Source organism: Sorex araneus, chromosome 3, assembly GCF_027595985.1.
Source record: "Sorex araneus isolate mSorAra2 chromosome 3, mSorAra2.pri, whole genome shotgun sequence".
Classification (NCBI taxonomy): Eukaryota; Metazoa; Chordata; class Mammalia; order Eulipotyphla; family Soricidae; genus Sorex; species Sorex araneus.
The window spans coordinates 209,077,730-209,104,360 of NC_073304.1; the positions used below are offsets into that span (position 1 = coordinate 209,077,730).

Genomic DNA, 26,631 nt, shown 5'->3' on the forward strand with positions numbered 1-26,631 from the left:
TAATTCCTAAGTGCTTGAGCCAAGAGTAACCCCTGTGCATCACCAGGTGTGACCCAAAAAAAGCAATAAATAAATAAATAATAAATAAATTAAAGAAAAAGAAAACAAAACAAAAATACTTCTATTTAAAGACTTTGAAAAAATTAGATAATATGAAAATAAGGGAAAAGATTTGTACTGGATTTGGTACAAAGAAGGTAAATGATTACAATGTAGAGTTCTTAAAAATGGTGTAATAAAAAAGGGGGGGGAAGAGAGCAATTATTAAGAAAATGTGAGAAGTGAATAAAAAAAAGCAGGAGTGGGAAAGGGATACAGAAGACATAAGGGAAAACAAGTCACAAGGAGAAAAATACCACAGCAATCATATTAGGAGCTCTGTGGCCCATGATATTGAGCAATTGTGATGGAATTCCCAATTTAATTACAAATCCAGACCCAGACAATCTTTAGTCATTTATCACGCATAACAATGAATCAAAACACAATATTTTCAGATAGGATGATTTATTTATGTAGGGCTAGGTATGACTAGAAAAGTCTTGCTTTCCATCTTAAAATAGTTTGTGAATAAATCATGTAACACAATGTCATGAGTCCCATATTGAAATGAGATTACTGAAAGTGTTTCTCACATAGCAAACTGCCAAGATAAGAGTGTTATAGTACCCACTGCCTTATCACTACTTCCTCCTAGGGTAAAATTTACTAGTTTGTCGGCCAAGATAATATTTATTGCTCTAACATTAAGAAACATACAATGTTTGACATCTATATAGATGTTTAAGATAACACACAAAAGGTCCACAGCGAGCAGAGGACTAATAGAATTTTAGAGTACTGTATTTCTTTAGTTTTAGTTAAGTAAAGTTGCAGAGATTAAATGCCATCACTGACACATAAATATGGCTCTGAAAACCCACCAGCTTTTGAGCATGCATTGAGAGATTTATTATTATTATTATTTCTTAGTAAGTGGCAGTTTGCCTCTATTTTTTTATTACTATATTGAGAAGTCCTTGTAGAGAGTATGTTTAGCTTTCACATGCATCATACAAATGAGCATTTAATAAATGTCTATTAAATTCCCCTTGCCAAGTTTCACTTCACGTAAGTTACGAGTCATATGTGAAATAACTTGACTAAGAAGTGCTGAATGTGGGTCATAAACAGTGAGAAAATAAGGGATCAAACCAGTATGGAACTCAGAACTCTTTACATCAGTTCTAACTAAGGTAAACAACTATAGAACCAAATCAACTGGAAGATTTTGGTGAAGAATAAGATCAATTCCCCTCCAAATTCCTTCAACAGGGAGTCTTCTAGTTATCCCCATTAATAAAACAAGTTCATTTTATTTTACAACAGGATAATAAAACGTGGAATTTTAAAATTTTTTAAATTTTTTTAAGTTCCTACATTAAAAAGAGGAACTATTTGTAAATTGGGATTCTGAAACATACATCTTTGCCGGTGTTTGCATAGAACTCTACGTTCACCCCCAGTGACTCACCAGGTATGGCTGTTGTCTCTGCAGACAGCACTCATTGGGCTCTCCTTATGTTCCCTTTCTAAGCAAAGCCGGCTTAAACTTAGGTAGTTTCTTGGGGTAAATTTAGTGCTGAACACATTGGGTTTTGAATTAATGATAAAAGGAAAATCAACTAACTTTGTCCAACAAGTTTCTCTAGTCTGATGGTCATTACTATAAGAACTACAAATCTTCTATTTTCAAAGTGTTTTTTTCTTCTTTTAAAAAGGATTTTTTGCTGTTTTTTTGTTTGTTTGTGTGTGTGTTTTTGGGGGACACCTGGCTGTGCTCAGGGCTTACTCTTGGCTCTATGCTCAGGGATCACTCCTGGCTGGGCTCGTGTGATCATTCGGGGTTCCAGGGATCCAGGGTTAGCAGTATACAAAGCAAAAAGTCTTACCTGCTGTGCTATCACTGGGTTCCTCATAAAAACTTTTAAGGTCATTGGAAACTACACAGAGTTGTAAGAAATAAAATGAACTTCTGACTCTTCACTCAGTCTTTCCAGTGATTGCATCTTGAATTTTTATAATATGGAGCTTCTTACGTGGGCAATACCACCCCATGGGGGGCACTGGAATGACCCAGGGGAGGTGGTAGTAGTTTTGGATGCAACTGGGAAAAACTTTGTTTGTTCACTTAGTGAGAGGAGATTTCCAGGGGTCTGCTGGACTTTTTTCTCCCCTAAAAACCAAGGGGTAAGCCAAGTAAGTTTGGAAACCTCTGCAAGTAGAGAATATCACAACCAGAAACTTCACTGATATAATCTACTGAGCATAATTAAATCTCAATAGTTTAATATGCACTCAACAATAAAGGAAATTCTGCATACAATAACCTGGATGAATCCCAAGGGAATCATGCATAATGAAAATGATATAATAATATTACTCTATGATAATTTTAATATAACAAAATTATTAAAATAATAAAATTATAGAAATAGAGAAAAGATTAGTGATTGCCAAGTATTAAAGGAGAGAACTTGGAAGGAGGTAGCTATAAATAAGAGACTACAATGGGGTGGAGGGTCCTGGTATAGAGGGCTCTTGATGGGAAATAAAAACTGAATTCGTGAAGTGTAACTGTAACTGAAAGGTAAACCTAGGACATTTTATGTTTTTAGAATAGAAAAGACTGGAAAATCAAATTTATGTATTTTTCTTTATTCCCTGTAAAAACAAAATTGGTATATCTGCTTGTGCTATACAGCAATACTGTAAAAAAGTGAAGTTTACTGTAGTATTTGTAGTATGCTGTAAGACTGCAGAATACTAAAGAATGAGACACATGTGGGGACTCATATAAAATCTTAAAATGAGAGAATTTACTGGTTCTTGAATAAATCAACAAGAGAACACAATCTCTGAAAGTGTGAAAAATGCATATATCTTTAGCATTCATATATAGCTATTGCTCCTTTTAGAGAAATATTTAATCTGTTCTTTAAAATGCCTTTGTTGCCTGATGCATAAACCAAGAAAGCTCATGGGCCAGTTGTGCCAACTAGACCTACGTTCATGTCCTAGTTTAGTTGTCTACAGAGATTTCTGGGTTTATTTGACCTTATATTTATTTCTGCCCCAGACTTTTTTTGACCCCCTTGAACATTAAACTCAACGTTAGTACAGGTGAGGCCAAGTACAACTGGGCTTATCTGAACTTAGAGAAGTTTGCCAAATAAACTATTTCCCATGTCTCCTGAGGGCACTGACTGGTTCAGACAAGCTAAATATTTTGGCGCAATTTGCACTGTTCACCAATTCGTTGCTGCCTTAGGTCATAACACTGTGCTGAAAGAAACTTTAAAAACAACTTTAGTGTGAGAGTAGTTTTAGAAAGTTGTTGATCAAAGGAAGCTGCAGGAAGAATGGTTCATGCCTGTTACAAGTTGTTAGAACTTGAAGAAAAAAAATAAGAAGAAATATAATTTCTTGGGAACTATGCTCATGATTTTAAAGAATAAGGTTGGATTATTTTAAACGGACAAAAATACAATAAAAATATTTACATTTTAGAGAGTAGTACAGTCAAATTCTTTCCAAAACAGCAAGTTTTCTGGTAGCTATCTTCGGCTGAACAAATAATAGACCCTCCCTTACGGTGTCAAAGAATCCTGAGTTGGAGACAGAGCTCAAAGGGCTGAGCCCATGCTCTGCATATGGTAGATCTAAGTTCGATCCCCTCACCACATGGATACTTGAGCACTACCAGTGGTGACCCCCTGAACAAAGCTGTGAGTACCTCCCAGAGCAACACTAGGTGTGGTCTAACCAAACCTTCCAGCACCCACCCACTGCAAAGAAAAAAAGAAAAAAAGGTGCCTTATTGTTCTCTCCTTCCTTTCTTTTCCCCATTTGCCTTTTCTTTTAGTCCTTCATTGTTGTCTTTGATGGACATGTCAAATAAAAGCTAAATTAAATTTCATGTTTTAAAGTAGTCACTGGATCTTCAGAAGGAGCGGTTACTCAGGTTTTAGAATCTGGGTACAATCATGATAATTCAATGAAATTTTGTAAGTGAGCAAATAAAGAATATTAAATTATGTCCTCATTTCCCTTTGGAAGCAATTGGTCACCATCATTGTAACATGAATTGAAAATAAGTTTAGTATTTTTTTTTTTTTTTGCTTTGTGGGTCACACCCGGCAATGCACAGGAGTTACTCCTGGCTCATGCACTCAGAAATTACTCCTGGCGGTGCTCAAGGGACCATACAGGATACCGGGAATCAAACCCGGGTTGGCTGCGTGCAAGTCAAACGCCCTACCCGCTATACTATTGCTCCAGCCCCAAATTTAGTAGGGTTGTAATAAATAGGTTACCTATGTATTTAAAGGTCCTGTGTTGTTATTATTAGTACCAAATCGATCTAATGTCAAGATCTTCAAAAGAAGGAGCCGGAGACATAGTACCACTCACTAGTGGGTAGGGTGCTTGCCTCGTACACGCCTCAACTGGCTTCGATCCCAGGCACCCCATACGGTCCCCCAAGCCCAGGCATGATCCCTGAGTGCAGAGCCAGAAGTGAGCCCTTAACTCAGCCTAGTATTCCCCTCCCTTGCAAGCAAAACAAAACAAAAGGGTTAAGGGGGAGAAACTGCCAAATTTTAGGTTTCTGCCTTTTAAATTTTAAAAGATCGTATTACACAAGATCCCTTTAACATATTGGTTACACTTCCACTGCCACTATCCAACTCAATCCTCCAATTATTTGAATGAGGCATACACATCTCCTGATCCTGGACATTTTCTGGAGTCATGAGGATGTCGAGTTCTAGGCCTGCACTGTCCAATGTGGCTACTGAATCATTATAGTAGCTACGGAACACTTGAAATGTAGTTAGCTGAATGACTTAATCTTAAAGTTAATTTTACTAGTTTGCTTTTTTTTTTTTTTTGAGGGTGGTGAGACCACTCCCAGCAGTGCTCAGGGCTCATGTCTGGCTCTGAACTCAGGATCACTCCTGATGGTTTTCAGGGGATCACATGCAGTGCCAGGGATAGAACCAGGGTCTAAAGAATGCAAGGCAAATGCCTAACCCACTGTACTACTACCTCTCTAGCACAGCATTAATATTTTACTCAAGGCTTTTTAATATACCTATTTAGTGAGGCATTATTATTTACAATAGTATTACTATTCATGTGTCTTACTTAAAATGTTACTGCACCACACACAGTGTCACAGTGTCAATATCTCGACACCATGGTACCCTCAGCCCTTCTCTCCCTGTCCCCGACCCCCCCACCCCCCCCACTAGACAAGGTCATTTCTACTGGCAGAATCCCATCTAGGGTTTATTGTATAGTTCCTTGATTTATCTCTCTATATTCCACATAACTTAATCACTGCATTGCTTAGTATATTACTGTTGAACTATACTATATTAAGTTGAACTGTAAACCTGTGTCAGATATGTTTGAAACGTGAATATATTAATACGGTTTTCAACTGTAAACTTTTTTTTTTCTTTTTGGGTTATACCCGGCGATGCACAGGGGTCACTCCTGGCTCTGCACTCAGGAATTACCCCTGGCGGTGCTCAGGAGACCATATGGGATGTTGGGAATTGAACCCAGGTCAGCCACATGCTTGCCCTACCTGCTGTGCTATTCCTCCAGCCCCTCAGCTGTAAATATTTTTAAATCTAAACAAAGAATCAGCATTTCCAATGTAAATTTTGTGCACAAATAAAGGTAAGTTATAAGTATATATAACATTTGGGACTCCAAAAATGTAATATAAAAATATTAAAAAATCACTAATAAATTTTTACATTGTTAAAATGTTCATATTATATTAAACATAATTATAATAATTTTACCTGATTTTTAAATGTGTTTCTAGGTTAGTAATAATTCTACAAAGCTAACAATACGTTGATTAGTATTTGTTTTACAAAGCTTCATATCTCATCTTCAGATTCTTCCTAGCCTCTGTAAGATTAATCTTTTGTTTTCTTGACTTTGCTTTTGGTTTGAAGCCACACTCGGTGGTGCTCATCGCTTATTACTGGCTTTGTGTTCAAGGATCACTCCTGGTGGGTTCAGGGCATCTAAACCCTGGGTTGGCTACATGCAAGGGAAATGCCCTACCCACTGTACTATCTCTCTGGCCCCCAAATAATTTTAAAGTGAAAATAGTTTTCATTCACCCCATCCTCCATTCACCAAATATTTACTGAGTACATACTCTGAACGTTAATTTTCTGAGACAAATTAGAGAACAAATTAAAGATAACTGATCTCTTGAAGTCTACCTTCGATTTAGGGGATAGAGACAAAGAGTGAAAGGATAACAAGCATATACTATATAAGAAAAGGAGCCAGAGAAATAGTGCATAGGTTGTGTCTTGCATGCAGTCAACTTCAGTTCTATCCCAGCACCATATGGTCCCATGAACATCAGTGCATGTGCCCTGAAAGCATGCCTCTCTCCCAGCATCTGGGGAGTAGCCTGGATAATTGTTGGCACTGTGGGTGCAAGAAGCACAGCATCCTTTGGCACTAGCACTGACCTGATGACCCAGTGGCTGAGAACCACCGATGCTAGTCCCCAGGCCCCTTAAGTATGGATTCAGAGGCCTCTACCACTTAAAAGGAAACATTTAATAATACAAAAATGTTGACATATTGTAAGAGTTGGGGTACTAGTGAAATAATGTTGTGGGTAGGCCAGAAAGGCAAGAAAACTAGTGGAGAAAATAGGGGAAGAATAGTAAGAGATGAGGTCATAGGAATAAGAGGAGAGTGGGGTAGAGGACAGAATGGCAGATTAACTACACTCTCATAGACATTATTTGTAGATGTCTGCTTGTAGAATTGTGGCTTTTCCTCTGAGTGAGATGGAAGGTTCTGGAGAATTCTAAAGTTATATAAGGGTATTTCCATGATTGGCTTACATGGTCTGAGAGCAGGGCAAGTGCACAAGCAGGGCCATTTGTCAGGAAGCTACAGTTACAATACAAACAGATTGCAATGGTGGCTTAGTTGGAAGTGGTGAAAAGTAGTAGAAATGCACAACTGAAAAAAAAAAGGAGGACCAATACACTGGATATGAAGGGTGAAGGGAAGACAAGGGTTAGTAAGATTTAGGGGACACAAGCTGATAAATTTTCTCCTTTGTCAACTATCTTCATGGTAGTTCATGACCTAAATATAAGATTGGTATTCAAATGTGTGTATGCTTTGGTCCTAACACACTCCACCCAACATGTTATGTCCTAACACTTTCCTCTGTCCATGTGAATCTATCTGAGTCTTTAATGTAAACAAAACTATAATTTAAAGAAACTTACTGTCTGAAATTTTAGGTTGCTGAGATCTATAAACAAATTATAAAGCAGATATTTTTATTACATTTTAGAAAAGACACAAAGTAAATTACAATAAAGCTGAGCACAAAAAAGAGGCCAAGTGTCATGTTTTATATAAAAAGTTTATAAAAAGTGTTCTATCCTCTCAGTCAGAATTAAGTTTATATCTTTTACATAAAATGGTTAAAGTAAATAATTCACACCTTCTTTTTTCATATCTATCATTTCTTCAACACTTATTAGTTATGAATATAATTATAAGACTCAATTTTTTGTCAAGTTATCTGTACTATATATATATTTCTACTACACATGTTATCTTACTTGATACTTATTAAACTCTTCCGAGGGGATTCTGTTATCAAACTCATTTTATAGATGAGGAAACTGAATCTTGGAAAGTTAAAGCAGTTTACCCAACGTCAAGAGCAAGTAGAAGCAAGGTGAGGGTATAAATATACATAGCTAACTCCACTCCTTATGTTAATGTTCCATTTACAAATATCAAATTCTTTATCCTGCTTATTTTTAAAATCTATATCCCACATTTTCCTCCTTATTTAATTTCTGATGTTATTCTTAGATTATTCACCTGTGCGGGCATGACTTCTCTAATAACAAAAACTAGCACATCCGGAGAAATAAAGACTATAGAGCCTCATGTGGAAAAAAACTAGTACTGTTATCAAAGCAAAAATTTTTCTTAGATTCATGTATTAATCAATCTTTACCATTATTATATATCAAGCAGGTTTGACATTTTTTAGTTTTTAAGTTTCAAGGCCTTATAAAATTTTAAAGATAGAAAAAAAATCTATCCTCTAGGTCACTTCATATATAGATCACTTCAAAAATAACAAAGATTTATAGATGTCAATTTTCAGGATGCAAAGGAGCTCTAAATGAAAAAACGACTTGGCCATACAAATGATGCAGCTATTGAAGATATGGAAACAAAGTATCTTTTTAAAAAAGCATTTTGTACAAATAAACGACAAAAATACTTAGTAAGACAAAAATAAGTTTGTTTAAAAATTTTTTTTAAGTATTTCTGAAAGAAGAAAATCAAAACAACTGAACGACAGTAATACTCAGAAACTTAATCCAGGAAAACCTTCCAGAATTAAAATAGACCTGAATCTATCACTGGAAAGGAGCAAATCAAGGACCTTGGAAAATCAATTCCAATAAAATAAAGCTATTATATTTTGAAGATAGAGGAAGGGGGCAGGGCTGACATGACCAGAGAGGGAGAATTTGCATTTACCTCTTCTCACGTTCACAGCAAATCTATCATAAAACTTGGAATAATTTTCACCGAAACAAACCTTGAAGCCCCAATGAGCAAAGCTTTCACAGCAAGGGCCAAGAGGAGATTCCCCCAGAAGGACCAGAGACAGAGATGCCTGCATCAAGAAGACACTTGACTGAATGGCAACAAGGTATGAAAGATTTCTAATGTGCAAAACTTCACATGGGGGGTGCAGAAGGGTGTTGCATCAAACACCCGGTGTCCCAATCCTATGATCCTATACTTTCAACACTTCAATGGGAGGCCAGCAATTATCAGGTAGAAAGAGCAGTTGGAGTCACTTGTTGGTGATGTTCCGTGACATCACAACCTTGCTGATAACTGAGCTGCTGGATGCCCACTGGTATTCATTTTCTGCAGTAATAAATGCTAAGGAATAATTTGAGAGAAGCTCCCCCTTTTTCTAGAAAATACCTGAGCTAGAAGGGGAGAGAGGGACAATTTTTTTTTTTTGCTTTTTGGGTCACACCTGGCGATGCACAGGGGTTACTCCTGGCTCTGCACTCAGGAATTACCCCTGGCCGTGCTCAGGGGACCATATGGGATGCTGGGATTTGAACCCAGGTCGGCCTCGTGCAAGGCAAACGCCCTACCCGCTGTGCTCTCTCCAGCCCCTGAGAGAGGGACAATTATTAAGAATATTTTTTCCTAGCAAGAAACACATGTGTCCCGCCAATCCACACCTGATTAGGAGTGAGCAAGCACACCTCTACAGGCAGAAAGTACCCTGCAGACACAGTCATAAGCATAGGCAGTGATTCAAGAAGCACCTCTACATGTTGTGCTCTCATGTCAGCCCATGGCTTGCCAGACTGTTTCCTCCTGTCAGCCCTGGAGTTAGTGCTATGTCACTCAGTGTCACACCATGCACTAGAGACGATGATTTCCTGAGGTGCCTCTAAACACACTTGGCTTTGCATTACAGCTCACATAAGGCACTTGTGAGCTCAAATTCCTGGTCACCACCCAGAGCTGACAGAACTTGGAGACACAGACTATGCCGGATAGCTGAGACTGCGAAGTTTCATAACTGCATCAGCACAGGCTTCCAGCTCCCACCTAGATCTTCGCGAAGCATTAAATATAATGGGGAGACGAAGGAAGTTACCTACACTAATGGCTCAAGACAACAGTCTGAAAAGAGCTAACAGAACTCTGCAAAACACCTGAGAAGACTTTAAAGGAAAAGTCCTAGCAACGCTCAGTGATACAAGGTCAATAGAGAACTTCAACAAAGACAAAATATAAAATAAAGTCTGGAAATGTCCACACAGGAACCACAGAGTTAAATGTATTGTAGCTGAACTTAAGCCACAACAGAGGGATTCAACAGCAAAATAGATGAATCCAAAAAACTGAGTAAGTGAGCTCAAAGGCAAATTAGTGGAGCTCACAGATCAGCAGAAAAAGAACTAGAAGTAATGAAGAGAGCATATTAGCTATATAATATGGGACTATATGAAGAGGAACAATATTTGCATCACAGGGTTCCAGAAAAGGAAGAGAAGGTGACATAGTTTCCATTTGAAGAAATAATCCCCAAGAATTTTGCCAAACAAAGAGAGGAGTCAGTTATCTAGACCTAGGAATCTCAAAGAGTCCTAAACTAAATAAACCCATCAGGACACATGATAACTAAAATGGCAAAAATCAGTTTGAGAGAATTCTAAAAGAAGGAAGAGAAATATATAAGGGAGCCTCAGAATGCTATCAGAGTATTTTCTCACAGAAGCTTGATAGACCAGACAGGAGTGGATGACATAAACAAAGGGATGACTAGAAAAGTGCTCCTAAAAGTAATGAATCTTAGTATCTGTAATGCCTAAACCAAGCTAATACTCCCCCCATATGCTATATCTATCTTATCTATCTATCTATCTATCTATCTATCTATCTATCTATCTATCTATCTATCTATCTATCTATCTACCTATCTATCTATCTATGGTGTAGGAGGTCTGAGGCTACTTCAGGTAGTGTAAGGGGTGGAGAGGTGCATAGAACACTGGGGGTGGGGCTGGAGAGATAGCACAGCGGGTAGGGCGTTTGCCTTGCACGCGGCCGACCCGGGTTCAAATCCCAGCATCCCATATGGTCCCCTGAGCATGGCCAGAGGTAATTCCTGAGTGCAGAGCCAGGAGTAACCCCTGTGCATCGCCAGGTGTGACCCAAAAAGAAAAAAAAGAAAAAGAACACTGGGGGATTCACACAGGCAAAGCATGTACTCTATCACATAAACAACATCCCAGCCAACCAACACTGCTTCCCTCTAACTATACCAACTAAAATCGAACTGTCAAGGCTGTTTCCAAATAGGAATTCTGATACATCACTATGGTAAAGCAAAAAGGTACACTTCTCTGAAAGATAATCTGATAATTATAAACAAATCTAGATGTGTTTACCTTTCAATCTGGCAATCTCACCTTTAGGAATTTTTCCTGAAGATGTACCCCTGATAATATTTAAATATACATAGGCTATAACTAGTGTGGTATATTTGTGATTAGCTATTAATGGGAACTATCTTAATTTCTAAATGTAAATGATAAAACATATATGTTTAAACATATATACACACATATACATATATAGCATACATGCCCATATATAGTATATGTATACATAGATAGCATATATACTATATATAGTACATACTGTACAGTATATACAATATAGAGTGTGTTCCACAGTTTTCCTATATATATATATATACACACACACACACATATATAAAGATATATATAGAGAGAAATACTGTGTTGTTGCAAGAAAGAATGAAGAAGATATCTATCAAATTGTAGGAAATAATTTCCAAGAGATATTATCAAGCAAAAAATAAAGTACAAAATAATTTAGTGTAATGCTATCTTTTATAAACAAATACATTAATTTTTCTTCACAAAAGAATGACAAACTATGCTGCAATGAAACAGGTTATCTGCAATATGGGAAAACATTCGGTGGATCAGATAAAGAAAGGAATGACACCCTCTAAGAATACCTTTTGTATATCCTTTTTTTGGGCCAGGACTGGAGTGATAGCAGAGCGGGTAGGGCATTTGCCTTGCACACGGCCGACCTGGGTTCGATTCCTCCGTCCCTCTCAGAGAGCCTGGCAAGCTACTGAGAATATCCCGCCCGCATGGCAAAGCCTGGCAAGCTACCCATGGCGTATTTGATATGCCAAAAACAGTAACAACAAGTCTCACAATGGAGATATTACTGGTGCCCACTCGAGCAAATTGATGAGCAACGGGATGACAGTGATGACAGTGATACAGTGATTTTTTTTTTTTTGCCATAACCAGCTATGCTTTGGGCTTTGCCCTCAGGGATCACTCTTAGAAGGCTCAGGGGATGTGGATGAGGATCAAACTCAGGTTGGCTATGTGCAGGGTAACACACGATCCCACTGTACTATTTCTCTGGCCCCTAAGAATACCTTCTAACATAACTTTTTCCTTAGGATTTACCTTAATGTTATAAACTCTAAAAATTACCAATAAGTGAAACTGGAAAAGGTAATAAAAGTAGAGGCAAACTGCAAGCAAGCCAAATTGTATTTCAAATTAATGCCATAGTAATACTAAGGAAAACAAAAAGAGATGAATTTAACTACCTTATGAACACAATGTTTGCTTTCAGTGTTTAACAAGACAGGTTGGAATTAAGCTGACAAAAAAATCGTAAGCAAATCCAAAATCTTTATTCGTGTTGGTATTTTTGTTGTTGTTTTAGAGGTTCAATCAGACAATGCTGAAATAATTATTAGATTTATTATAGGTCTCAGCAATTGTGTTGTTTATTGTTGAAAGCCAGTCTTTCAGTGAAAAAGCAAGCACACAAAACAGAATGAAGGAAATAAAGAGTTCTGTGGCATGAACTGGAATAGGAATCGTGGTTGTGAACACATCTGTATGTCTAAGCTACATGTGTGTGCATATGACTGTATATGTGCCTACGTGTCCATATATGTAGATATAGATATAGATACAATATTTGGTTTGGGGGGCCACACCTAGCAGTGCTAAGGGCTTACTCCTGGCTCTGCACTCAGGGATCACACCCTACTGGGAAAACTTACACACACATGTATATATCATCTCTATCTGCTAAACGAGTCAAAAAACACATGCTACACAGCATATCTAAGAACCGAGATACAATTTTCACTAAAAAGGAGTCTATCCTCTTTAGAAAAATGACTTATTTGAGGGCTAAACACAAGATGAGCCTGGTATCTCTTATACTGGAAATAAAGAAGTGTTTGAAATGTCAGGGGCATGTCATAGGAATCTAATTTGAAGGAACTCTCATTTTATTTCACAATAATAGTCTTCTGTGGGCAATAATAATTCTTCCTTGTAACTGAGTTTTCATTTTATATATAATTTTTGTCTTTTTAATTTATTTCCTTTATATCAGCTCTCTTTTCATTTTTTTCCCTCTTGTTGTCAGTTTATGTTTTTAAGTTTCTGGATTTCTTTTCTTTATTTTTAAAATTTATTATTTTTTTATTAGTGAATCACCGTGAGGGTACAGTTACAGATTTACATATTTTTGTGCTTGTGTTTCAGTCATACAATGCTCGAGTACCCATCCCTCCACCAGTGCCCATTCTCCACCACTGATGATCCCAGCATCCCTCCCACCCCCCAACTCTACCTCCCACCCCAGTTTCTGAATTTCTTAAGGTTGAACCAAATGCTTGCTTATGTATATTTCATTGAGCTTAGATTGTTGTATTACAGTTATCTTTAGCTTTCTGGATTAACTATTTGGGAGAATAAAAGAAGAAATTCATACTGTTTGACTTTTTTTTTAACACTTATTTTGTAAAGATGAAACAACATTACAAAAAAACTCACCACTTTCTTTCATGGAAAGAGTTCTTAGTTCAACAGCACCCTCTTCTGTGCAATTTCTTTTATGGTTTCATGTTGATGATTGTAGGTGACAGAGCATAGATGGAGAGGATTGGTATAATTTGGTTTTTTGGGTTTTTTTGTTTTTATTTTTTTAATCTCATTCCTGTGATGGAGGAATGGGCAGGTAGGGTGTTTGCCTTGCACGCGGCCGACCTGGGATCGATTCCTCTGTCCCTCTCGGAGAGCCTGGCAAGCTACTGAGAGTATCCTGCCCACACGCCAGAGACTGGCAAGCTACCTGTGGCGTATTCGATATGCCAAAAACAGTAACAAGTCTCACAATGGAGATGTTACTTACTGGTGCCTGCTAGAGCAAATCGATAAGCACCGGGTCAATAGTACTCATCTCATTCCTATAATATCCTTAATTCACCTTCATTTACCCCCTTTTCCTTTCTTTGTCTAGCTTTCAAGGGATAACCCTTCCCCCTTCTCTATTCATTTGAAGTTTCCCCAGAAGTAATGATTCTCCAAGGCTGCTACTTGTGTGGTACACGTTTTAAGATGCTGGAGCTGATTCCCTGGCCTTTGTTCAGCGTTTTGGCATTAGTTGTTGCATTTTCTCTTTTTGTGGATGATTTTATTTGTACTACACTCAATTGCTCTATTTCGCCTACTGTTTTCCCAGTCTTTAGCTACTTTGTTCTTTGTATCCTAGGATTTTGTTAGAACTCTAAAACTCTATATGTATTTTGAAGGTTATATCATATAAGATACATATGAAGCTTATATTCATTTAAGATATATATGAATCCTATAGATTTTATATGCCTTCTTGGCTGATTATATGCTTTCGAGGGAGACAATAAAAATGGCAAATATTAAAAAGTAGGTGATTTCTATTTACTCCTAACAAGGTTCTCTTAACTTTCTGCTCTTATTTGTTGATTATATTTTTAGTTCATTAAAAGTCATTGTATTTGTCTGTTGTAAGTTACCTAAAATCAAATATAATACAGAGTAAAAATAAATTTTTATACAGAAATCCAAAACTGTGCGGCTGCTAGTGCGGCCTCCTGACCTCATATCTCTTCATTCTCAGCAATGGAAACAAATATCAAATGCTTTCTTTTCAGCAGGTCGACTTTAGGGGGGAGAAACTCCAAATCAATAATAGTGTATTTTTTGTTGAAATATTTAATGTAATCAAAGTAAAGTGAAAGTAAAGTGAAATTTACCAGTTACACATGTGGGGTGGGGGGCAGGGGAGGTGGGGGGAAGGGGGGAGGTATACCGTGATTCTTGGTGGTGGAATATGTGCACTGGTGAAGGGATGGGTGTTTGAGCATTGTATAACTGAGACTTAAACCTGAAAGCTTTGTAACTTTCCACATGGTGATTCAATACAAGAATAAAAATAGGGGGCTTCTCCTGAAGCCCCTGCCTGGCACCTTTCCGCCGCCGCCGTCGGATCCTGACCAATCTCCATCCTGCAGGTAAACAGGCAATCCTTTGGAGAGCCTGCCTCAGCGCGGAGAAGCCCCCTCCCCGCCCCCTGCCCGCCGCGGCTCGGGGCTTCTCCTGAAGCCCCTGCCTGGCACCTTTCCGCCGCCGCCGTCGGATCCTGACCAATCTCCATCCTGCAGGTAAACAGGCAATCCTTTGGAGAGCCTGCCTCAGCGCGGAGAAGCCCCCTCCCCGCCCCCTGCCCGCCGCGGCTCGGGGCTTCTCCTGAAGCCCCTGCCTGGCACCTTTCCGCCGCCGCCGTCGGATCCTGACCAATCTCCATCCTGCAGGTAAACAGGCAATCCTTTGGAGAGCCTGCCTCAGCGCGGAGAAGCCCCCTCCCCGCCCCCTGCCCGCCGCGGCTCGGGGCTTCTCCTGAAGCCCCTGCCTGGCACCTTTCCGCCGCCGCCGTCGGATCCTGACCAATCTCCATCCTGCAGGTAAACAGGCAATCCTTTGGAGAGCCTGCCTCAGCGCGGAGAAGCCCCCTCCCCGCCCCCTGCCCGCCGCGGCTCGGGGCTCCTCCTGAAGCCCCTGCCTGGCACCTTTCCGCCGCCGCCGTCGGATCCTGACCAATCCCCACTCTGCTGCTTAGGGGCGTGTCCTCATCTCAGGGGGCGTGGCCTAAAAGTGGGCGTGGCCTCTTTCGGGAGTGGCGGCCGCTAACGCGGCCGCAGTTATTCTTTGCTACCTCAGCTCAATCCGTACTGTGTATTCCTTTGAAAACTCACTTGTGCGATCTCAAACATTTATGTAAAATAGCCATTAGCTTAGGCTGACACTATAAAAGCTATCAGGGAATAACGGAAGTTTAGCACAATCGGAGCCCCTTCTTCCCACAAAAAGGAAGAGGAATAAATAACTACAAGGTTCCAACTCTGCACTTCCGTGACAATATGAAGAAACAGCGAAAATCCCCTCCACCAAGAGAGGGAGAAGAAAAGATACTAGAAACCTCAAAAGAGTCTCCCAACATCTACGACCTCTCAGATAAACAATTCAGAGAGGAAATATGGAGGAGATTCGACCTACTCCAAGCAACTATGGAACAGACATCCAATAAATTAAGGGAGGAGATGAATCAAGCGCTCGAACGGTCTACCAAGAAAATACAGGAAGAAATCAGAGCAGAAATGAGAGCAGAAATTTCAAACCTTCGAACGGAAGTCTCACAAATACAGCAATCGGTAGATGAAATAAAAATCTCACTAGATGCCCTCAACAGCAGAATGACTACAGCCGAAGACAGAATCAGCGAGCTTGAGGATGAGCTGCAGAAAGCTTACAGACAGCAACAAATCATGGCCAAAGACCTCAAAATGGCTATAGAGCGAATCAGAGCCCTGGGGGATGACTTCAAGAGGAACAACATAAGAATCATTGGAGTACCAGAACCACAGGGAAGTAACGCCAATGAAAAAAACATAGTCAAGAATAAAAATAAATAAATAAATAAATAAATAAATTTTATTTTTAAGTAATATGCCTGAGAGGGTATTTTGGGATTTGTTGTTGTTGTTGTTATTTTTTTCAGTCACACAAGGTAAGAGGTTTGGGGGAAAGAAAACAGACATTAAAGGGAAAGAAAAAAATAATAGAAATGCATTGAAATTTATTATTTTAGTCCATTAATACATGAATTTGAAAGCAATTTCAAAGAAGAGTTAACACTTTTTTTTCAAACAGTATCAAGACTTGAGCACAAGTAGTAGGCTTTGAAAGTGATTGCTGTAAAAATTCATACCATGTATTATCATGTTATTCACATCTGTAAGCTCTGGCATCATTGCATTATATTTAGGTGTGTAGACATATGCAAACAAAGCACAGATATATAACATAAGCACTTACTTGTTTCACAATCTGGAGTTCTTCTGTCAACTGCTTCCTTCGTTTTTCTGATTCAAATAATTTCCCCTATATTCAAATACCAATGAATTAATAACTTGTTACAAAAGTATCAATGAATATTACTTTTAGTGCTATGTTTCAAAGCTCATAAATTCCCCAAGTGCTACAATTGGAAATGTAATTTTCAGTCACTTTTCTGGCTGTACATACACAATTTAAAATTAATTAGTTATTTGCTATATAATTGTGCTAAAATACAATTTGTCATTTTGGCCATTTTGTGAAATATCAAATCTGTTGTTCAAAAAAAGTTTTGAACAACAGATTTGATCAGAATCTGTTGCTCAAATCAGAAACAAAATGTGTAGAATTAAGTAAATTTGGTGCAATCGCTACTATAACCAAAGATCTTCCAAGTTGAAGAGTAGCACTGTCAAAATTGGAAGTAAAAGTCTCTTACTAAGGATGAGACATGACACTGGCTATTATTTTCCTAATTTAGCTTATTCTTGGAAGATTAACAAAAAACTGAAGATATGACCGTTGTAATCAAACACATAATAATTACATATTCAAAAATACCATCTTTGAACTTTAAATTAAACACATACTCTAAAATGTTTCATTTAGCTAAATTTATCAGACATAAATGAATATGTTACTGAACACACCTGAAATACTAAGTAATTTTAGCACCATCATACTACAAACTTGATCAGAGAAAATGTTTCAAGACTAAATTGAACAGGAATTAATTTAACAGGAATTTTCTTGTTTTCTTTTTCTTTAGCACAGCAGGTAGGGCATTTGCCTTGCACGCGGCTGACCCAGGTTCTATTCCTCCATCCCTCTCAGAGAGCCTGGCAAGCTATCAAGAATATTCCGCCCGCATGGCAGAGACTGGCAAGCTACCCATGGCATATTCGATATGCCAAAAACAGTAAAAACAAGTCTCACAATGGAGATATTACTGGTGCCCGCTCGAGCAAATAGATGAACAACAGGACGATAGTGCTAAAGTGCTAAAAAAGAAAATGTAACAGGAAAAAGTAGACTAAATACACGTTCTATATTACTTTTTACTAAAGTTACTGGTGCCTGCTGGAGCAAATCAATGAACAACAGGACAACAGTGTTACAGTGCTACAGTGCTTTTTCTTTATGTTCTGTTTTGGGCCACACCTGATAGTGCTGAGGTTCTACTCCTGGCTCTGTACTCAAGAATCACTTAAAGTGTTGTTCAAGAAACCGTCTGTGGTGCTGAGGATTGAGCACAGGTTGGCTGTGTGCAAGGCAAGCGCCCTGTGGACTGTACTATCTCTTCAGCTCTTTCAATAGGAAATTTGTATGACAACATTGCAATGTTTACAAGCGACAATCATTTCTTTGTGGTACTTGAGTTAATTTCTGCATGAGATAAAATTAGGGTATATGAAGGTGAATACAATAGACAATCTAACGAACCTGCACCGGTCAGGGGCCAAGAAATTGCTGGCTCCCATGTTTGTATGCCCTGGAAACTTACCTTCACTTTTTGTGTCCTATTTTTCTACATTTCTGAATGGAAAATACATCTATTTTCATTCATGTTGCAGAGCATTTGCATTGTTCCTGCAGAAATTTTACTAATGTAATAAGTACCTTTGAAAATTTATCCCTGAACAATAAAATTTATCCACTGACATCAAACTTTCTTGATCTCATTTTTGTTTGTCTTTCAAATAAGATACAAAAATAAAGACATCACTGGACAAATAGGAAATGATGAGAGATTACTAAATACTCTGTGAACTTTAACTATCTCACAATCTCTGCTACTTGTGTGCGTGTATAATACAAGCAAAAAAATTAAAAATACAAATATCTCAATGAAATGTATACTGCTTTATATACTTTTAAGTATAACCAAACAAGTTGGTTCTAGGCTAGAAGGTTTTCAGAAAAAGAATATACTTTATCAGGATTTTAGGTTTTGTTATATCAGGATATGCTGTTATGGTTCACAAACTCAAATATGAATCCTGATTTATTGAAAAGTTCCTCAGGGAAGCCTTATTAAATATTATGTGATTAAAATTAAAATGATAATATTAATTTTTAAAAGCATTAAATGCAACATTAATTTTAGCTTTTTGAGTAAATAGAAATATTGAGGAAATAAAAAAGACTTAAGAGAAAACTGGTAAATTATGGGATTTAATAGTTTTGGAGACCAGATTATATAAAAATGCTATCTTTCAGGTAAATAAGATGTCTTGTAAAATAATGAGAAAATTATTGTCAATTTCTGTGTAAAACCACACTTTTTTCTTGTTTCTCATCTTTCATGTTGCTCATATATAAAATATAAATATATAAAATACTAATTCTATAAAGGTCAACTAAATAGAGAAATATTAAATTATTTGATATTCAACCCAAATTTAATACTGTCATTTGATATTAATATTCTTTAAAACTAAAACTAAACTCAAATACTTCATATTTCAACACAAAACAAATCTTTTCTTAAGATTTGTTTTTCTAAGATCTGTCACTGTCATCCCATTGCTCATCGATTTGCTCGAGCGGCACCAGTAACGTCTCCATTGTGAGACTTGTTGTTACTGTTTTGGGCATATCAAATACGCCACGGGGAGCTTAAGGGAAATTAATTGGAGATTACCTTAAGTGCATTTAATTCTTCCAGGGCATTGTTTCTTTCATACTTAAGTCTTTCCATTTCATCCATTTCTGAGGAATCACAGTGAAGAAACTGTTAAAATACAACAGATTACTATACATTAGATACAAATAGAAGAAGTTCACATAAAATTCTCTGGTTTGTTTTTGGTTTTAAACCATGCCCAGCAATGCTATTGGGGTCACCCCTGGCGCCTCATTCAGGAATTACTCCCGAAAGGGCTCAGGGGACCATATGGGATGTGGGGGATCAAATCCGGGTAGGCTGCATGCAAGACAAGATTCCTAGCTGCTGGATTATCTCCCCAGTCCCCACATAAAATTCTTTTTTTACTAGTGTTATGACTTTGCATTTTAATAAAAAAAGTTCATTTTTTTAAACCTTGGAGTTACTCAATTGTATTAAAAGAGAATACTAAAGAAATCTGGGATAACTTAATTCATTTACATTCTTTCACGATTGCTAGTAAAACAGAACTTATAATGATTATAAGATATACATTATCTATTGTCACCCTAGTGGTTCTCATTTCAGTAATATAATTTTTTCTTAAAAGATCCAAATTTCAAAATTGCATTTATATATAAAAAAGACTTAAAGAGTTATCGCATAAACTACTCTGTAAAGATATTCATTCAAAATACATGGCACCTAAGGTTAATAAAATGCTTGACTTTATCAACCAAGTTACTTTATATGAATCCCAGTAAAGTATATTAGTTGATTGACTTTTTTTGTTTGTTTAGTTGGTTTTTGTTTGGGGACCACACCTGGTACTACTCAGGTTTTACTCCTGGCTCTGTGCTCAGGGATCACTTCTGGTAGGTGTGCGGACCAAACTGTTTGCTGGGAATTGAACTAGGGTAAGCTGTGGGCAAGGCAAGCACCGTCCCTGCTATATTCTCTCTCTTCCCTCTTTAATTGTGTCTTGTTTAATCAAATAAAATGTAATGTACAGTCAAGTGTAAGATTCCTGCACAGAAACTGTAGACTGAATGTTAATAATTCATGCATTAGTGAATAAAACAAAAAGTAGCAAAGAAGACAATTTCTCTTACTTCTACATTATTCCTTTGACAGTTAATTACAAGGTAAAATACATAATTTTGTAAGAGATAAAACTTCAAGTCAAATTATAGCCAACTTTGATGTAAAAGTTATAATAATTTTTAAATTACAGAAAATATTAGTTTAAAGAATTAAGTAGAGAATGAGGTTGCTGTGTAAGTATGGGCTTAAAAAAAGATAGAAGTGGAAAAGAGTAGACAAAAGTAGCATGAATAATTCATAATATCAACCATTAGGAGCAGATATGTTGCTACAGATCATATATTTTCAATATTATACCCTTACTGTAATCTTATCTCCATTTTAAAGATGAGGAAATGGGGTGAAGAGATTAGTAACATGTCCAAGATTTCACAGCTATTAAGTAGTAATTCTATGATTCCCAATGAAGTCTGACTTTACGTCTGTGATTTTTATGCATTGCTCAATTAAAAATCGTGGTGAATGAATATAATAAACACAAAAGAGAAAACAGAAGAAGAAAAATAGAAGTAAAATGGCAGAGAGGATATCATTCCTCAAGTTTTGGGAGAAATGTTTTCCCTAAATTTTATTTTATTTTTCGATTTTGGTTATATATGACCATTGTTCATAATTTATTTCATATTGTTAACATGTCTCTTATTCTACTCTTTCATTATTTAACACACACTCAAAGAATTCCTTCTTATATGGTTCTGTATTACTTTTGAGTATTTCCAATTTCCTAAATTGTGTTGTAAAACACAGTGTTTTTGTGAAAAAACAAAACTGAGAGATGGTAGTAGTAGCACCTACTTCTATTAATAAACATCCTGAATATGCCAAAGGGAAGAAATATAACTGAACAACATGTTACACTACACCTCCTCCTTCCTTGATTCATTTCTTTTGAAAGCATCTCATGAGATTAGTGTCTATAAAGCATATTCTGAGAAACATTGCCACTCAATGTTCAGATGTGCCTATTATAACATGATTTCCTAAGGAAAAGAATAAACACAATTCAGAAGCTTTAATAAGAATCAATGTACTATAGCAGTAACAATTTACTAAGAATTTGTAGACTAAGATTTTAGAGGTGTGATTATAAACCTTTGAGTTAAAAGCACGAAGGCAAGTCATGTATGAGAACCCATGGAGAAATTTTGAGAGGCAAAACACTAGCCTGGACATAGACCAACTTATGACTGTAACAACAATGATTCCAAACACATTTGTTTTTTAATCCTCCTTACTTTATGTTCTGTTCTTGCATTGCTCTTACAATATCATTGTTCATCCGAAGCCGCCCTAATGAACTCTGATATCTGAGAAATAACACTGTGGATTAGTTCCATCCAGCTTTTTCAAGTTTCATATGAAGATAAGAAGAGAAATTGGAGTTCACTGAACTGTGTTAACTATGTCTGACCTCAACTCTCCCTTTACTATAGCCGCAACATCATAACTTTTAAGTTAAATTATTTATATGAATTCTAAATAAACACTATTTCATTGGCCACATTACAAACCTCAACCCATATTAAACAGAACAAAATCACAACCACTCTGTCAGTACAATTTTGTTAATAAAGCCTTCCATTAAAAGCACATTCTAAAACTTTCCATAACATTTGTGTATATTCTTTTATTCTCTATTTTCCTTGCACATTCCTTTTATTTTTATATAAGTAGACTTACACATATTCCCACATTTCAAAAATAATTACTTGCAATGTTACCAAAAAATCTAACCAAATAAACGCCCTCAACAACTTTATCAACACCTTTAATTTTTATTTTAGGAACTGGAGCGATAGCACAGTGGATAGGGCGTTTGCCTTGCACACAGCCTACCAGGGTTCGATTCCTCCACTCCTCTCAGAGAACCCGGCAAGCTACTGAGAGTATCCTGCCCATACGGCAGAGCCTGGCAAGCTCCCCGTGGCATATTTGATATGCCAAAAACAGTAACAACTAGTCTCATAATGGAGACATTACTGGTGCCCGCTCAAGCAAACCAATGAGCAACGGGATGACAGTGACAGTGGTTACAAAATTGTTAATGGTAGTGTTTACAGCATAAAACATCCCAGCATCATACCCTCCACCAGAGTATCCCCTCCATCCCTCCACTCCCCCATCCCCCCAAGCTTCCTGCTGAAGAATAATTCTATTTCTGTTGCCTTTGAACATTAACATTTGTTAATTCACCTATTGTTTCTTTATAATCCACAGATGAGAGAGATGATTCTTTATCTGTCCCTCTTTTTCTGATTAACTTCACTCAGCATGATATTTTCCAGATCCATCCACATAGCAGAAAGTTGTATGAATTCATCTTTTTAAAATAAAGCTGATAAGTATTCTGTTTTATATATGTACCCTAGTTTCTTTATCCAGTTCTCTGTTCTTGGACACTTGGGTTGTTTCCAGGTTTTGGTTACTGTTAACACCTTTGTTATATATTTCATTGCTCAACTCTTTTTTCTATTCTTAATTTGTTCTATCTTTAATTTTTGTTCTATTCTTATTTTTTAACCAAAAAGTAAAAGTAGTACTATTTCTCATATTCTCGAGTGCATTTTACCAAAGCATGCCCAGAACCAATGTTTCAGTATTTCTCAACCACAGTAAATTGAACCTCTCCACTTCTCAACCCCTCCTCCCAAGCCATGTCTAAGGTCAGAGTCAAAGTTTTGTTTTCATTTGATTTTTGTCTGGTTCTTTTCCTTGATTCTTTTATCCCACGTATAGCATGAAATCAGCCAGTATTTGTTTTTTTCCTTCTGACTTTGCTTAGCATGACCTCCTCTATTTCTACCCATATTATAACTTTATCTTCTCTTTTAAATTTTGTTTATTTTGGCGTGGTTGCAGAACAATCCTAAGTGGTGCACAAATTCCCACAGGAGATTCTCAACCAACTGAATACAGGGGCTGGAGGACATAACCCATCACCCCCTCTACTTTATTTCCTTGTTCTATTATCAATACCACCAATCTAATCAATGCTCTGAAGTTAACGCTAACTTATTATCCTTTGGCTCTGACATCCAAATGCAACTTTTCACCATTCTTTTTATGGGGGGCAGGGGTTTTGAGGACCACACTTGGTGGTGCTTAGAGACTATTCCTGACTCTGTGCCGAGGAGAACCCCCCAGCAGTGCTTAAGGATCATATGTGGGGCCAAGGATTCGATTCAGGGTGGGTGAGATGCAAAGCAAGCGCTTACACCACCATGCTATCCTTTTGGCCCGCAAATGCAAGTCTTCTGGGTGACATAATTTTTGTTATTGTCATTGTTTTGGTAAATATCAAGTATTTCTTCATTCTTTTCTGTTCTATCCACTTTCTCACCATAATAGTCTAGTTTTTTATTATTCTATATTTGGACCCCTTCCCTTGTCCCTTTATAGAAATACTGTATAATATTTCTACAGCAAGATCTCACAGTCATCAAGAGATCCTTGAAAACTGCAACTTTAAGCAAAAAAAAAATTTACCCTCAGCTAAATTGATATAAACAAAACTAAAGTTCCTACAGCACCTTCTGGTCACAAATCATCACTAAACTGTTAAATAAAAATTAAAAATACTTTAACATTTTGGGGCTGGAGAGATAATAGAGTGAATAGGGCATTTGCCTTGCACACAAACAGCTTGGTTTATAATCTCCTGAGCCCATCAAGAGTAGTCCCTGAGCACAGAGTCAGAAATAAGCCCCAAGGACCACCAGATGTGGCCCCCAAACCAACCAAATAAATAAATAATTTGTATTTATAAATTCGTTTTTTACCAATCCACTTATTCTGGTTTAGGCTTGCAGGTTACTAGAGTAGATCCCTAAATTTTAGGGTATAAACCGGAACCAGCCTGGACAGGACATTCCTTCAACTGCAGAAAGTTTTCACACACATACACACACACACACAACAAGTATGCCAATGAACTTAACATGCATATCTTAAGGAAGTAGAGAGAAACTAGAATACTGAGGAAAACCTACACAGACTTGGGGTGAGTGTGCAAACTCCACAGGCAGCCGCCCCCGCCCAGAATTTACCTTTCTCATCAAATTTATAAAGAAAATTACACACAGGGGGCAGGTACCGTCCCTTCGCTTGCCCTCTAGAAACCCAGTGGCCGCCATCTTCTAGAACCCAGCAAAAGTTCCATGTACGGGGTGGCAGTGGTGGCAAACACCAAGCCTCATGGGACAGGGGAGGAGTCGGCCCTTCTCCTTCCCCCCCTCCCCTCCCCATAGGACTCTGAGCTGATGCCCTCTTATGGCCACCATCTACTTAAGCTCCCACACAGCCATGATCCAGAGACACACAAATGAATCTTGGACCTGAGCAACTTGCTGAGCGATCTCTTCAGACCCTGATTATGAAAATTTTAGAATTCCTAGAGCGCGTGGCTGCTCTCACAGATGCGTGACATTATATTTTATCCATAACAAGCAATACAAAACAAATTGTCTAGCATTGCCTTTTCAGCAGGTATGAGTAGTGGTGGGACTAGTCTCAAAATATCGAAGGTAACCAATGTAGAGAAAGAGAGAGTATTGTGAAAATTGTCTGCCACACAGACAGGGGAAGGTATGGAATGCGGGGGGGGGGTTGGGGGTACTGGGGTACTAGGGATTTTGGTGGTGGAACACGTGCACTGGTGAAGGGATGGGTGTTGATGAGTGTATGATCAAAGTTCAAACATGAAAGCTTTGCTGTATCTCACAGTGAATCAATAAAAAGGGGAAAGAAAAATAAAGAAAATTCCTAGAAATAAAACAAACTTTGTAATGAAATAATATGCATAAAGTGTTGAAGATTATAAAACGTCATGAACTGAGAGATGAAATTACAAGATGAGATATTTTATATTTACTAGTATCATCAGACTGTAATTGATATCATAGAGTAAGACAAAATAATGTGTATTTCATGATTCTACTATACTGCTTACATAATGACAAACACATTGTCATTTGAAAGTGGATGCATGACCTGGATTTATCATCAAGGCACAGAATACATTTCTTTTAATATATTTGTAGTTATGTAAGTAGTAATGCATTTTAATTATTATACAGAAATTAATTTGACTATGACTTGTAACTTAATAAAACTTGGATTATATTAGAAAGAAAATTACAATAAAATGACATTTTTGAAGATCTGGTATATTTCTAAAATGTTATGTTGATCATGACACTGTTCTCCCTAAAGACTCAACGTCCACTTAGTAAAGTACAAACTTGTAAGTTTAAGACTTACTCTTACCTTCCCTCATTGACCTGCTTATTTTGCTTGAAAGATAAACTATTGTCTGCTTAACATCACAGTATCTATTTTGTTCAAACTAGTACTTCTTTTATTCTGTTCACAGAGTAACAAAAATCTCATTTGTCATTCAAAACTCACTCAAATGCTAACTCTTTTATAAATCTTCTCTAAGTGTCCAAACCACTATTATTATCATGGTGTCAATACACACTGTGTTCTTAAACTGCAATTATATGTATATATGACTTTCTTTATATTAAGTTCCTTGAGAGATAGTCTTGAGTTTATCTTAATAGTGTGTCATAGCACTAACAATGCAACATACAACACAATGCAAAGTACACAGCAATTGTTTAATACAAGTATTGGTGCAACAAGTATATAGTGAGGTGGCTCTAAACTATTTTCTGCTGTGTACACATAAAGAGAAATGTCACGTCATGGCCCAATATAGTGAAACATATCTCACACCACATAGTTACTTTTCATATTTCCTCTATTCTATTTCACTTGTGAAAACAGTGGTTGTAATCCATGAAACTGATTTAACAAGAATACAAATTGTAAAAAGGCAACATTAGAGGATTTGTGTCTCCCTGTAACTTTAAAAGTACCTGTTCACAATACTCGATCAGTGTGGCCAAGTCTTCATATTAGAAAAAACAATAGTCCACTGTCACTAATCATTTTTTTTTCTTTTTGGGTCACACAGGCAATGCACAGGGGTTACTCCTGGCTCTG

The 26,631-nt window shown here is 37.3% G+C and overlaps 1 protein-coding gene across 2 annotated transcripts in view; it reads right to left on the bottom strand.

Annotated features, from left to right (window-relative positions):
• Window positions 1–26,631, bottom strand: part of STXBP4 (syntaxin binding protein 4) — a 174,272-nt gene that overhangs the window by 93,488 nt on the left and 54,153 nt on the right. For both annotated transcript variants that reach the window (XM_055133881.1, XM_055133882.1), the window contains 2 exons: window positions 19,555–19,644; window positions 16,890–16,955 (listed from right to left, as the gene is read on the bottom strand). In XM_055133881.1, the coding sequence (XP_054989856.1) occupies window positions 16,890–16,955; window positions 19,555–19,644 (156 nt within the window). The remainder of the gene's footprint in view (window positions 1–16,889; window positions 16,956–19,554; window positions 19,645–26,631) is intronic.